Genomic DNA, 14725 nt, shown 5'->3' on the forward strand with positions numbered 1-14725 from the left:
AACCCTTCCCTATCCTGCGGCACAAACTTATATAGCCCATGTATGGGAGTTCCTCCCGCCCCCCAACAGGTTTTACCCCTGGCCTGCAGAACGCAGTCTATGTTTTACACTGATCTCTCCGGCGTATGCTCCTTATTGCATACGGTTGTGTGTGTATTTTTCTCCACGGATGAAAGCTAGTAAGGTTGTAGCAATTGATTAATTAATATAATATCAGTTCTTTATGAAATGTGAGTACCGTATTTACTCGATTAAACGCTCCGTTTATTAAATATTTCGTGATTTGAGGGCGGCGTTTATACGAGGGGGTGTTTATTTAAAATCCAATTTATTTCTTGCCAACAATAGTATGGTAAGTACCCTGGGTGCCAGAGGTTTCTCTTGCGCGGTTTCCGGTGTCGGTCATGTCCCTATTGTGACCCGCGCGAAAAACCTCTGGAGCAGAGCGCGATTTCTTTGACAGCGCCGAGCCAATGACAAGCCACTTAAAATCTGTCTAGTCAAGAATCTGGACTAGAAAGCTAATTGGCTCCTAACGCCCTCCCAAGGGTTTTCTAATCACGGTGATTGGTTTCTAATAATAGAGAATGTGAGCCCGTAATGTGTCGTTGAGTGACGTGATGATCGCGGCTGGCGGATTTTGAGGTTGAGGTTTGTTCGCGCGTTGTAAGGTTTGTGAAGGATCAAGATCTAGTCAAAGCCTTAACAAAAGTTCCTCAAAACGTTCGACGGTGTTGACAACTTTTAAAGCGCCGAGAAAGGGATGGAATCGCGAATTTTTTCGCAGCAAGAATGTTTTGACGGTTTTGCCAACGGGATTCGGGAAATCGTTGTTATTTCAATTAATTCCTGGACTCTGTGTTGAACTACACAATGCTCCCGACGCCGGTGTACCAGACGAGTTGGAACAGCATTTAGAATACCTATTTTTACCGTTTGTAGCTTCTCCTTTCCAACAGACAAGATTCTTTTTGTAATATTCTCAGTTTAAATTTGCGACTTCTTTGACAGTCGCTTCGAATTTTTGGATCTGTCGGTAGCACGTCTTACAAAGAATACGCGGCCCGACGGACAGATTGTTACCCAGGGTGAGTCGTCCTCGGCAGTGAAAAAGGTCGAGATTCTTTCAAAGAGTTTCAGTTGTTTAACATTTTCAGGTACAAGGCTGTAATATCCACCATTACACACAACGTTAGCGTCAAATAAACGGCACGACAGTGAAGACTTCGAATTAGGAACTTTTTTCACGGGAGTATAACGGTCATAACGTAGTTTTTAGTCCCGCAGACCAGATCTGTCATGTCACGCGAATGTGTTGTCCCCACGTGCCAGTTCATGTGATCACAGTGGGAGATGCTCGCTGTGATTAGTTTAAATGTTATCCAATAAAATTGATCAAAGTTCGACGAGAACGGTGAATAATACCGTTCTTACTTACTTCTGTACCAGAGGTTTTTCTCGCGGCTTCGCTGCTTGTGCCGGCGGCCTTCGGCCGCCGAAGCGAAGCGAAGTATTTCCGTCCGCCGCGCGCGAGAAAAAACTTCGGCAAGATTTCCGTATAACCCCATACACTTTAATTATGCAAACAGCTCTTTGTTTAACTAAACAATAGCGGAAACAATAGCGCTCCTTTGAGACTTATCCGCTTTGAATAACTATAAAATTTAACATTTTCGCATTCTTTTAGACTTAGAAAAAAAGCATGCAGAATGTGAAAAAATACATTAACATGAGGAACAAAAAAGGACACAAAGAAATCACGAAATAGCCGCAACAATTGTTATCAATGAAAGCAAATTTCCAAAGCTTGTTTTAAAGCTGAACTACCGTATATTGCTCTCGTTTTTTGATCATATTCCTTTTAGCTTCGAATGTACTGAAATTAAAACATTGTTACAATCAAGGAAAATAAATTTTTTAGGCTTCCTCAAACTTCATTACCGCATTTGCTTTTTGAGTTTATTATTCGAATAAACGCCGCATCATGATGGGGCGTTTATTCAAGGGCGGCGTTTATTACTATTTCTCCGCTAAAATACAGCGTTTATTTGAGGGCGGCGTTTAATCGAGTAAAATTAATGCGGCATATGTCATTAGGTTGGGGCTTACATCGATAAACGGTACAGATCAAACATCCAGATGCATATACAGATCCATAATCACTTATGACCCATTTGCTGTTGTGTGTATCTAATAAAAATATGAGACAAACTACCTCTTTGTTCAAGAAAAATAGCCGGGAGAAATAGATAGTCGTCTTGACGGATTAATCCATCTTTTGCTCGTCTTTACACATCACCATCCGGACACATATTCCTCAGACTAGGTCACCTGCATTCATACCCTTACTACAACCTTATTACTTTTCCCGGGTACTTTTACTATCATTCATATATCATTCCAGAGCAAGACAGTGAAACTAAAATTAGCCTCTCCCTTTCAAAAATAAATAAACGCCTGATCACAGGTTCAAAGGAAAAAAAAAAGTCTGATCACAAGTTACAGACTAGGAGAAGCTGTTTTTCCTCATGTCCCTACATGACCAGAGTCACATGGAGACCACGATATGGAGGGGACATTGCTGCATTCCCCTGCTTATGATTCTAGACCGAATCTAAATAAATGAAACACTCCTTGAGAAGAAAAGATTTTTAATAACCTTCAAAAAATGATGTAAAATCTGACAAAAAACGTCTGAAGTCTTGTAATTAATACAAAGTCTGTCAGTCAGCAGCACGTCTCAAGTGGGCTCAGTTGCAAAGTCAATTTTAGCTTACAAGTGCAGCATTTCAGAAGAGGAAAAACCTCCTGCAGTACAGTTCACTACTATTAAACTTGCCTACCTAATTAAAGCTACATTTCAATTAACAACAGTTGTCACCATCAAATTTGTTTTAGTCAGCCATAATTTCCATTTCCTATAGCAAAACTAATTCTTAATTAGTTTCCCAAATTTCAGCTGCATTTCTCTCCCCCTTTAGTTTAAGAAACTAAATGTTTTAATAATAAGTCTTCCCAATTACAGTAGTATCATCATCGTTATCATTTTCCTGTCACCATTGCTATCAAACTTTAGGTTCTAAACCCCCATTAAATCTTTAAAAAGTGCATGTTTCATACACTGATTTTGAACTATCACAGCTTGAATCGTGTTACACCCGAATTTACCTAATGTAATTGTAAACTAAAATACTGCTCTGCAAAGTTGCCTCAATTGAACTTCATGACTGGCTTAGGAAGACTCCTCTGGTGTTGGCACTACAGCCACAGGTTTGTGAGAATGATGCAGGACATAGTCACTAACACTGCCTAGTACAGTGCGACGAAGGCTACTCAATCCTCTTGTGCCTATCACTATGATATCAGCATGCTCCTTTTCGGCACAACTGACGATTCCCTCTCCCGGCTTACTGCAACACTCTTCCAGAAACTTGTACTTGATCTGTCACAAGGAAGAAATGGCTCATTTATAGTTGCCAACCCAATAGTGACTGTTATCACAAAAATACATGCTAATCTATGCCTTGAGGACTGTCATTTTGCAGCAATGATAGCCCATCCCAGTCCAGAACTATTTGTATGGGTAATCAAATGGTGACGAGTAAAATTAGGAAATAATTTCACACGTGTTTTGTTGAAATTCTTATAATTCTCCTTGTCTTTAGGTGAGGGAAATCATAAAAATTTTGACAAAATTGAAATTATTTCCTAATTTCATAAGTATATCATTTGATTACCTTTTAATACAGTGGGTGACAAATAACACTTACAATCATGGGCTTTTGACTTGTGCACCAAACCTTGCCAAGGCAATTTTGTAATTTCACATATGAAATTATAAATTAACGCTGAAATTTCATGCCAAAATTAAGGAGTAATTTGTCAGCCATGATATTCTAGACATTATCAGTATTATCTTCTACAAAAACCAATGCATACTGTACTTCATACTGATACACACCTTTTGTCCCTGGCATACTGAAGTAAAGTCATTTTGAATTTTCTCCACTCGTTCCCGGGTTTCTCTCATAATTTTCTCCCATTCTTCTGTAGGAGGCTGGAAAGGGGCTGCAAAAAAATAAAATGAATTTTAAAAACCATAAAGAAATATATACAATAATTCACTTAACTCAAATTAACTTGTGCTGGCTCTCTAACAATGAAACAATTAAAATCAATTTACTGTGCATTTCATAGTTGAGAATCTGAGCTACATGTAGCAGAAGGACAACCAGTTGGCTGTTTCCAAAGCATAAGCCACGAGTTCAACACTCTGGACTTCATAGGAAATTCCAGCTAGTAGCAGGGTTTCAGCAGTGATTCGATCACCTGCAGTAATTCATAGACCTTAGTTATTACTGTTTTGTGTGAAGTCAGTGGGACTAATTACAGACTGAAATACAGTTTCATATTTGTACTGTAAATGTTGTTTCCTTTCCATTACTTTTTTCAGAGGTAGTGAAACTAGAATAAATTTCTGTTTACTAAAGGTGTTTAAGAGTTAGAGAGAGCTTTTCAAATCAGTTGTAAAGAGAAAGCAGAAATTCTTGGAAGGAAATTGGGATGATTAAAGAGAATTCCAAGGCCCAAGATTTCATGGTAATGATCGTTTCCGCTACCTGTCATTACCATGATTCAGATTAATGGAACCGAAAAACCTCTTGCCACAAACATCTTTAGCCTTGTTGATGAAAATTCATTTGATAGAAGTTTTTCTTTTCTTTGTTCTGATTCTCAGCAAGTAGAGCAATTCCGAATTCATTAACACCCCAATTACCAGTACATATAAAACTAAAATGTTGTTTCACTTCACTCGTCCCCATCTTGTATCCATCCCAAAGTGCATTGCACTGTATGTGCAATTAATGCAGTCTGACAGATTTAAGATGGTGGATAAACAGCTGATAAAGGGTGAACCAGCTACAATATTATCGTTTTCATACCAGCAATCAGTTTACATGGCATCCACTTTGAAGAAGAAGAAGAAGTACGAACACCCACAAAAGTGGTAAATTTAACACCTGCAAATAAAGGTATCATTAATTCTTTTTTTTTCCCTTACCTTTAAGACTGAATGTGGGAAGATGGGCATGTTGCCAGGCAGTATAACCAACAACTGTATCCTCAGGACGTCGACATCTCTCCAGATACCCTTGGAAACAAGACATACACAACATCAGATGTCACATAATTCATTAGCATAAGACCATGGAGAATGTGTGCTATCATTATGTGAAGCAAGGTGCCAGTTCAGATCCAGTGCATAACTGGAAGAGCCCTGCTGTGGCTTATCACAGCTGACCTTGAACTGCATTATCTGAAGCATCAAGCAATGGTTTTTCTCTATTCTGTCTGAACGGAACACAAGAACATATACAATTACAGGTACCCCACCCAAACCCAATTATTAGCTTGCCCTAAAAGTCGATGTTCACCCTGGGGGGTGGGGGGGTTACTTCGGGGAATTTTTGGGTGGGGATGTGCTGCTAGGACCCTGGAACCCTTAACCTATACCAGAGCTAGTTCAGCTGAATTTTGCTACGCTATACTAGAGTAACCAGTATTAAAACCACCGATTTCTGGCTGAATCCGGATTTATGACAGTTAATAATATCCATTTATGATAGTCATCTATTGACGCTGTTGAGGCTGTGTCAAAAATTTAAACTTGCTGATTTCGTTTTTTTTTACTTTTGAGTGGCATTTCCTGGTTTCCTTAGTTTAGATAAAATCTTCAACCAACTGGTCACTTTCATGAAAAATGATACCCTACTCTAGACCCAAACGTTCTGATTTATATACCCTATGCTAGAGTAAACTGCTTGAAAACCATACCCTTCACAGCGGCACATACCTATATAGCCCGTATATGGCAGTACCCCCCCCCCCCACCCCGCCTGGGTTCTTCACATGGATTGAACAAATTTGCAAATGAAAAGGTGATGGTATAAATCCAAATGCAATATAACAGTACTGCACTTCACAAAACTCTCGACCTATGGTTTTTTTTAACCAGTTTGAGCTAAGAACTTGGCCAAAAATTCATTAACATTGTCAACTGAAACACAATTAACCTTCAAAATGAAGCTGGGAATTTCCTTGCAAACCTCCTTGTAAACTAGCAAACCTCGGGGGGGGGGGGTACTTTAGGAATTTCTGGGTAGGGATGTGCCATTGGGACCCTGGAAGCCTTAGCCTAAACCAGACATAGTTCAGCTGAATTTTGCTACCCTATACATGTACTAGAGTAGACTCCCCAAATCCCCCCATCTATGGACACTGTGGAGGCTTATTTGCATAAACTTAAACTTACTGATTTGATTTTTTTATATTTTTGAGTGGCAATTCCTGGTTTCCTTAGTCTAGACAAAATCTTCAACCAACTGGTCAGTTTTGCGAAAAATGATACCCTATTCTAGACCCAAATTCTCTGATTTATATACCCTATCCTTGAGTTAACTGCTTGAAAACCATTCCCTTCACAGCAGCACATACCTATGTAGCCCATATATGACGGTACCCCCCCCCCCTCCAGGGAGCAAACTCAGACACCATCACACAATATATAATTTTTTCAACTGACTTATAAGGAAAAGCAGTTGGAAAGAATTGCAGATAAATCACTATTAAAAGGTAAAATATCATCTTGTCCATAAGGTTCAGAAAACAAACACACCTCAGACTTCAAGGAAGGTAAAGCTTAATGATCACAGCCTAACACAATTTTTGTTGGTCCTTTACTATTTCTACTTAGCCAGTTTAAAAACTTTAAAAAACTTTTCCTTGTTGGGTAAAAAGAGTCAATTAGGTAATCCTGTTTGCCATTGTGTCGAACTTCACAATGATTGAAGTTCGCAAATTTTGCAGTTAAGTCCACCACCAAGTTCATAACTTTGTTCTGAGGTTTTTGTTTTTATTGACAACTGCATAATGAACTTGCCAAGTTCATAGCAAACTTCAGGAATTTCAAATGAATTTGTGAAACTTTTGGCAAAGTTTTGTGAAATGCACTGTAAGCATTTTGACACTGAGCAATATCTGAAAATACTCTTAACATTGCATGAGCATGAGCATGATTACACAAGTGCAATTTGAAAAAGTACATGTAATTTCAAATATCACGAGAAGACAGGGTACAATTATAGCTCTTCTTTTGCAGTTATCAGTGGTTTGATATAAAATCAGAGCAAATGGGTGAATTGTGATTTGTACTGACCTTCTTACCTTGTTTGTTGTGTTTTCATTATCCTTAGTTGTGTACCATGAACCCAACTTATAACAGCACACTACTGCTCAAGTTTTCATGCAATTAGTACACATTTGTTTTTATGAATGGCAGAATTAAGACAGTTTATGCATTAGTTTGCACTGAGTGCAAATGAAAAATTAAAGATAAATTTGCCTACTCTCAGCCAATCACAAATTATGAAGTAAATGTAATTTTCTCCATCACATATATTAACAAAACACATCGACCGGCTACAAGCTTGCTTTCCTGCATTAGACTAAGCCACTTGGAATTGCCGAATATGTTAAAACTGACTTTACTTATCTATCAGGTGATCAATCAATAAACAAGCCATTTTAATTGCCTCTTGAAATGTTCAAGGAATTGTACATGGTAAATTAGTGAAATAGCAAACTGAGTTCGTTTAAGATAGCTTGATAATTTAGCATGTAGGCTATATTACAAACACACTCTGTATCATATTAAATTCACCCCTCGGTCTGTATCACAATTGGAACACAAGCAAAATCCCTGGCAGTTCACACGAAGTGAAATGAGCTTTCAAAACAGGATTTATACCACTTATGCAATTAGTGCTGAAGATGTTGTGATGACAGCTTCAACAGGGGTTTGTGCTTATCACAAGTCAGTTCACACTGGTGAAAGAAGCAAAGGACTGGAAAAGGGAAATATTTCTTGTTCCGCTTGTGCATATCTTATGCTGGTCCAGACATGAGTTTCCTTATTACCTTGTATTCATCACACAAGTGCCAGGCGCCACTGTGCTCTACGATGTAGCAAGCCTATCCTAATCTCTTCTCATTCACTGAGTGCAATTAAATATATCTGAACCATTATTACAATTTTTTCTCACAACCACAGTCTCCAAGTCTCTTAAAATTCATCATCCAATATGTAAATGTTCAATTATTTATGAATTTATTCAATACGCACATATGTACATGAATATTGCTAAAGCTGAGGCTTTGATTCCTGACAAAGTTTGAGAATGAGTCATTGCAATTGTGATGATATTAAAACTTAAGAATCACTTTTCCCAGAGTCTTTAGTTCCGAGTGCCAGCATTATGTCACAAGGAATCCAGCGCCCCGTAGGGCTCTCGGACACTACGTTTGATAAGCTAGGTTTGATGCGCGTTTTCTAGTGCAAAACTACAAGAAACAGTACATTAATAAAATCTACAAATCATATCAGCTATAATCTACAGATCTACATCGCTGAGCATTACTAAACTGGTTCGAATCTTCTCAATTACTCGTTCTGTAACATCTTTCGCGGATTCACGCCCCCGTATGCTCCCTTACCGAACGCGCTCGAAACACAAGTCAGAATATTAACAAGGCTATCTTGTACTTACAGTTTAATGCATATTCAGCGTTCGAGCTGCCATCCAATGCCAAGAGCACCGTCCTGTTTTCAGCCATAATTCGTCAAAAAGATAATCACAGTAAAGTGCTCGCTACCCGTTTGAAACCCCACCGTTCTACAGCCCAGGGACCTTTGGCTTTGGTTGGCCAATAAATATTTATGAAACCCGTCACTGATTGGTGTTTCGCTTTAAGTAAAAACCAATCAGCTTTGTCGATATATCTAGCTCGGTTAATCCCAGCATGCCTAGCGAGTTTGGGAGCATGATCTATTGACAGCTGAAGGTGTGTGCGTCACCAAAGTCACGCACCACGTTGATCAAAACGTCCCATTCATCTCAACAATCATTGCTTTTTGAATGTCTTCTGGAAATGTTATTGTCATTCCCGTGGATGGGAGTAAAAACAGCGATCGAGCAGTGAACTGTAAGCCTTTTTTTGAATATTATTCCAGTGTTCGATATTCTCTGCGTCAGCAATGCACTTATGTTCAAATACAGCGCGCAAATAGCTACAATAGCTTAGCTCAGCTTAGCTAAAAGCTCACACGATTTGATATATTGCTTCAGGATTAATATTGGGCGTCGTGAAACATCAGATAGAGTGATATATTTGCTTAGTTTTACTCGTTTTTCTGTGACAGATCGTTGATGCTTTGTTGTAGTTTTCTGACCAGTTTGTGTATTAAAAATCTTTACTGCACGTGCAAAGCAGATTTTGTGCTTTATTAATTTAAGAATATTGTACCTGAATGTCTTTAATATAAACACTTAAAATTCAAGAGCTCTGTAAGTAATTTGCTTTAAATCACTGACAATGTGTACTTTGTACCACTGATCGTGATGCCAGTCATTTCTATATCCTTAAAAACCTGTTTTTTCTTGAAGTTTAGAGTCAGAGAAGCGGCGATCAATGAATCTATAAAAAAGTAGATCATGATTTAGCTATAGTCTAATATTGTAATTGTAATATTCAAATTAAGCTCTTGTTAACTTATTATTTTGATTTTTGGTCCTCATCTGTCAAGATTTTTGGATTTGGCATTCTAGTAATTTCACTATATGTAGTTCAGGAAATTACTTGAATTTATAATGGTAGTAATCCAAAGCCAATATAAGTAAAATAATTACAGATATTTCATTAAGAGCAGAAGCCCTGGGGAATCCTAAGGGTTGTTCAACTACTTATTGGTTTCAGAAAGAGTTGTTATATAAGAACGTAAATGTGCTGGAAAAATTTGTTTGAAAATGGAGTTTGATTTATGTGGCAAAGAACTTCATATAAAAATCAAATAAGTCTTGTTTGTATTTCTAATCATGACAGCTCGGGCTCAGTTGGTGATTGATGTATTTCATGACATGGCAGATAAATTTGCCAGCCAGTTCAGATATGGAGGATCTGTTTGACAGACAAATGTTATCCTCTTGTCAAACTTTATGTTGCACCATATTTCATACAAGTCCACTGTATTAGCATTAATTAACACTTCATTGATATTTGATCCTGCCAGTGTTGTAGTTTTCTTATGGAGGGTTTTTTTTTAAAGTTCAGGTTTTTCTCTGCAGGGTATATTGGGAGTTTTTCAAAATAGACTGAGGAAACTGCAGAGGCGGGAATAAAAATCTGCAAGGAACAACTCATCATCATTATGTCATTTTCTCTAGAAGGGGAATATGGCCAAATAGCTGGCATTTATCACAGCTTAAGAGCAGATATAACCTATCTTAAATCACCTCGTAACATGAATAAAATATTTATTAGGTAACATACATCAGTTTTGTGCTATTTGAATAGCAAGACCTTAATAATTATTTAAATAGAGATACCCTGCTGGGAGTCAAGAAAACAATCCAGGTTTAGATCATGCAAGGGTACTCAAAACTGTGACTAATAAAAAACCTAATAATTTGTTCTGTCATTATCTTATCAGTATGTTTCTTTTAAATAATGTGCAGTATACCTGATCAAAATAATATTACACGTAAATACATTGACTACATTTCTTCAGATCTACATGCACTCTTTGCAGGCCATAGAAATGACATCATTAGATACTGAAAACTTTGCATTTGTCAGTACCTCATAGTTTACTCTTCCTGAGTTTTGAACTTTTTATGACTCATTTAAAGTCTTGAATATCAGTAAATAAATGATCTGCCATCTAACACACACACTTAGGATTTTATTAATTTCTTGTTTACAGGGTATCTAGAACATCTTCACTTGAAAGGTGACAGAGTCGTATTTATCCATGCATTTGATCCTCCACCAATGCAGTCGGCAAAACATAGTGAGTACCATGAAATGGCTACAAATTAAATGCTTAATTTGAACAACTAAACAATGTTTATAAAATAACTGAGATACTACGTGCACTCTCATTGGTCAATAGGTGTGTTTAGATGAGAGTATGTAAACACCATTGTGACGTGTTAGATTCGCGCATATTTTTGAGACATTTTATAAAAGCAATAGAGTACTTTTTCCATGTTTATGTAGCCTCGTCTTAACACTTAGGGGGGCTCAGAGAATTCTCGAAAATTATGCAAACCTGAAATGCAGTCAGGGATTTGCATAGCTGTCTCAAATTCTCTGAACCCACCCCGTGTTTAGATGAGGCTATGTAAACATGGAAAAAGTGCTCTATTGGTTACTGTGGAGTGATCTTCAGTGTTACATGACATACACTAATAAATTATGTAGAAACTCTATATGGCTAGTGTATTGTTTTGACAGACAGTATACTAAATAAAGTCTTTTTTTCTTTTACTGGACAGCAAGTGTTGATTTCAAGAACAGCTATGATGAGTGGTGCATTGTAATTCAGAAAGCACAAGATAAGGCCAGGTGCCTTTTGTCAGAGTACGACCAGAAGTTTATCCCCCTTAAGGTAAATTAACTACTTTTTAGTGTCATGTTAGAAAGGTTTGAATTGTCCCACACCTGGAGACATACAGCTAATCAGGAGGTCAGAAAGCCCTTGCTAATATTAGGTAGTATCCCAAGGGTCATATTCATGAACTTTTCCCAGTACTTATGGCAGCCTCTAGAGCTTCCACTGAACTAGAGTAACAGCAGCTCATGCCATCCATGTACTTATCATTCAATCAGTTCAGCTTAGATTTTGTAAGGAAATATTCAAACGTATTAATAACTGTAAGTTGCTGATTACAGCTGAAATCGAGCCTAAAAAAACATAAAAAGGGAGGGTTTTTATTACTTTTTCTTCAAGTGTGTCCTAAAAGATACTTTGACAGCTAAAAATAGTGGTGTTTTGTCATGAACACCCAAAGTGAGACCAGAATCCTTGATTTATACCCCTAAGCAAGGTGACAAGCATCCCTGACCTTTTCATAATTATGTGAGTTCCCCCACGTCACCCCCAGGATATAAATTGGTAATGTCCCACTTGTGACTTGAATTTTTTTTGTATGTACACCCACCTAAGGGCTTGCATGTATAAAGTGAAAAAATAATTGAGTCACTTGTGTGATATTTAACAATGACTGCCATGCACTACAAAACATCTGGTATAAATGTATGTATCTGTAAATATTATGCCTATACTGGTATTTTCTGTGTACAAATTATGTATCAGATTCTGGTACATGTAGCCTCTGGTGTTTGGTTAAAGGATTGTCACCTGGCTCTCTTATTAATATAACTGATAATTATAACATATTGTTAGTTGTCTTGGAAGACACTAAACATCAGCAGATCACAATCATTTCCTTAGAATTTGACAAAGTTGATGGAAATCGTTTGAAATAATATTCATTAGTTAGTCTTCATTTAGCATTCCCAGGTTCTCCCCAATTTCAGTTTTATAAAATTTAAAAATTAGCAATATCTAATGATATCTCCAGGCTAACTGTGTTTCAATTCTTTGACAGGGACAACTGTCATACAAGATGATCCATGATACAGGCAGTCCAGGAGATGTCATAGTGAGCTACAGCAAGAAAGAAAATGCGACAACCATAATCATGGGCTGCAGAGGACTGGGAAAACTGCGGAGAACATTGCTTGGCAGTGTTAGTGATTATGTTGTTCGGCACTCATCAATACCTGTTGTTGTTATACCACCTGCTTCGTAAAATTCTTTGTGGTAGTTTTTTTTTCAATGTATCTACACTGCACATATGTGCTGCCTTTCTGCAGATCATTCATTCAAAGGTTTTATTTAGGTCAATCTCAGGCTTTGTCATTCTTTATCAAACAATCATTTTTGGTTCAGTTTGCTAAATTATCTTTGGATTTTTCTCACTTAGCATGCTATTACTAATTTTTTAAAATTTCCATTTATGTTATTGTACATTAAATGCAATTAACAAGGCTGAGTCATTTCTTCCACTTACATCAGATGAAATTTATTTATTGACACTAAGTCGCTAAACCACTGTGAAACTTCGTACATGTACATGTATGTAGAGATTGGGTGGAGAGTGGGCCCGGCATTTTACACGAAATGTGATTTTACCACGATATTAAAAGATCTAATTGATCACTACAAAGGGTCTTTAGAAATACTAACAGTAGCCATAGATTGTAAATGGGTATTTATCATAAGATTTAATAATTATATTAATTGTTGTTGGGTTTACTGTGTATCACCCATTATATTTTTGCCAACCAACTAAGAAGGGATTTATCATCTAAGTTTCCTTTAGGCAGATGACATGAATTTACTGTGATAGAGCTTGAAAATACTGACTTTCGTAATTACTGTCAGACAAGAAAATTTGCAAAAAAAAAAATGGATTTTGGCCCAATGGGGAAAAGTAATTTGAGTTAACACTAAATTTTGTTATTTACTGTGCTTGGCCAGAATTGCAGCCAAGATAATTAAGTCATAAATTCTTGCTGTTTAATGTAGAAGCTAAGGAAGCAAGTAATAAAATTACCTTATTTAACTAATGGAATGAAACTTTAACATGGAATGAATGCAGTTGCGTATGATAATTAATTGCAATTGGACTGATGTTTATTTTACACCCACAAAGTATTTTTTCATGGCAATAATACATACGTGTATTAATTCAAGACTCTTGAGTAACCAAAGAAAGTTGGTATGATGAAATTATAATAATATCATAAGACGTTGTTTGTTAGTCTCTGTTTGGTATTGTTTGCAGTTCTTTGTTCACATATTCAATCTCTTTGTGAGGGTTGTCATTTTGTAGCCTGCCTTGCAGATAGTCTAAACCACCAGTATAGTGTGGGGATTTTGTGATACATCCGTCTGCAACTCAGGCTATCATTTTGATGACTCTCTAGCTTGGTGTGTTATAATACTCTTTCACATACAGTCATTTCACTTAATGTAACAGAATATGGATATACGGTATAAGATTACTTAAAACAAGTATAATCATCTTCCATGATGCTTAATAAGCCATTTTCTAAAAAATAATGGAAATGAAGAAATATTGTTCATTGCTGGTTGCATAATGAGCTGTAAAACACAAAAGGGTGAATAAAATCCACAATTTGGCATGTTGAGAGAATGGATTTCTTCTAGGTAATATGAAGAATGTGCATCAATATTTACTTGACTGTACATGTACACATGCAGTCCCAGCAGGCCTTATTGATTTCCACACTCCGATGACCAGAATGGGATATGACCATGCAATCTCATAATAGTCAGTAAACAAATCCCCCCTCCTCAGTAATACGATCATCTGTGGTCCATTAAGGAGGCTGGCAATAGTTTCCAGCACTTTTCCAACAGCTCTACTTTAACGGATGAATACTACCTGTACCTCAGTCTGTTTATCAAGTGATGCTATAATATTGTTATCACATAATTGCCCAGCCATTGGTACTCTTTATGGCATAATAGGTTACCATAGCAACAGTATGACCTGCTAACAATAACCTTAATTTTAGGGGTTTTTTTTTTAATCAGGCATTTTTTTTTTTTGTTAGGCTTAAGTTTTCAAGATTCGCAAACCCTGATGTAGGTCCTTTAAGCAAATAATTCTCTGGTTGTATTAGTAAGTCCTGGAGATATCTAAGCCCAGCCCCCATCCTAACTAACAAACTCACAGAACATTACACTGTAAAGAACCTGGCGAGTAGAGTGCAGATCAAATCATTCGATTTG

General features: G+C 37.1%; 2 protein-coding genes across 2 annotated transcripts; one reads left to right on the forward strand and one right to left on the reverse strand.

The window, feature by feature from the left end:
• Nucleotides 1–2634: 2634 nt before the first annotated feature.
• LOC110051379 (uncharacterized) lies at nt 2635–8767 on the reverse strand. The gene is made up of 4 exons (XM_020757415.2): nt 8607–8767; nt 5063–5152; nt 3962–4068; nt 2635–3442 (listed from the first exon to the last, which is right to left on the reverse strand). Exons 1-4 carry the CDS (start codon nt 8671–8673, stop codon nt 3233–3235), a joined length of 474 nt encoding a protein of 157 aa, XP_020613074.1. The 5' UTR covers nt 8674–8767; the 3' UTR covers nt 2635–3232.
• Nucleotides 8768–8885: 118 nt separating this feature from the next.
• On the forward strand, nt 8886–14112 carry LOC110051380 (uncharacterized). The gene is made up of 4 exons (XM_020757417.2): nt 8886–9042; nt 10820–10906; nt 11394–11506; nt 12510–14112. The coding sequence occupies exons 1-4, from the start codon at nt 8976–8978 to the stop codon at nt 12711–12713; spliced, it is 471 nt and encodes a 156-aa protein (XP_020613076.2). The 5' UTR covers nt 8886–8975; the 3' UTR covers nt 12714–14112.
• The last annotated feature ends 613 nt before the right edge of the window (nt 14113–14725 follow it).

This window comes from Orbicella faveolata, unplaced genomic scaffold, assembly GCF_042242905.1.
Source record: "Orbicella faveolata isolate gen_17 unplaced genomic scaffold, um_ofav_v1 contig_13, whole genome shotgun sequence".
Classification (NCBI taxonomy): domain Eukaryota; kingdom Metazoa; phylum Cnidaria; class Anthozoa; order Scleractinia; family Merulinidae; genus Orbicella; species Orbicella faveolata.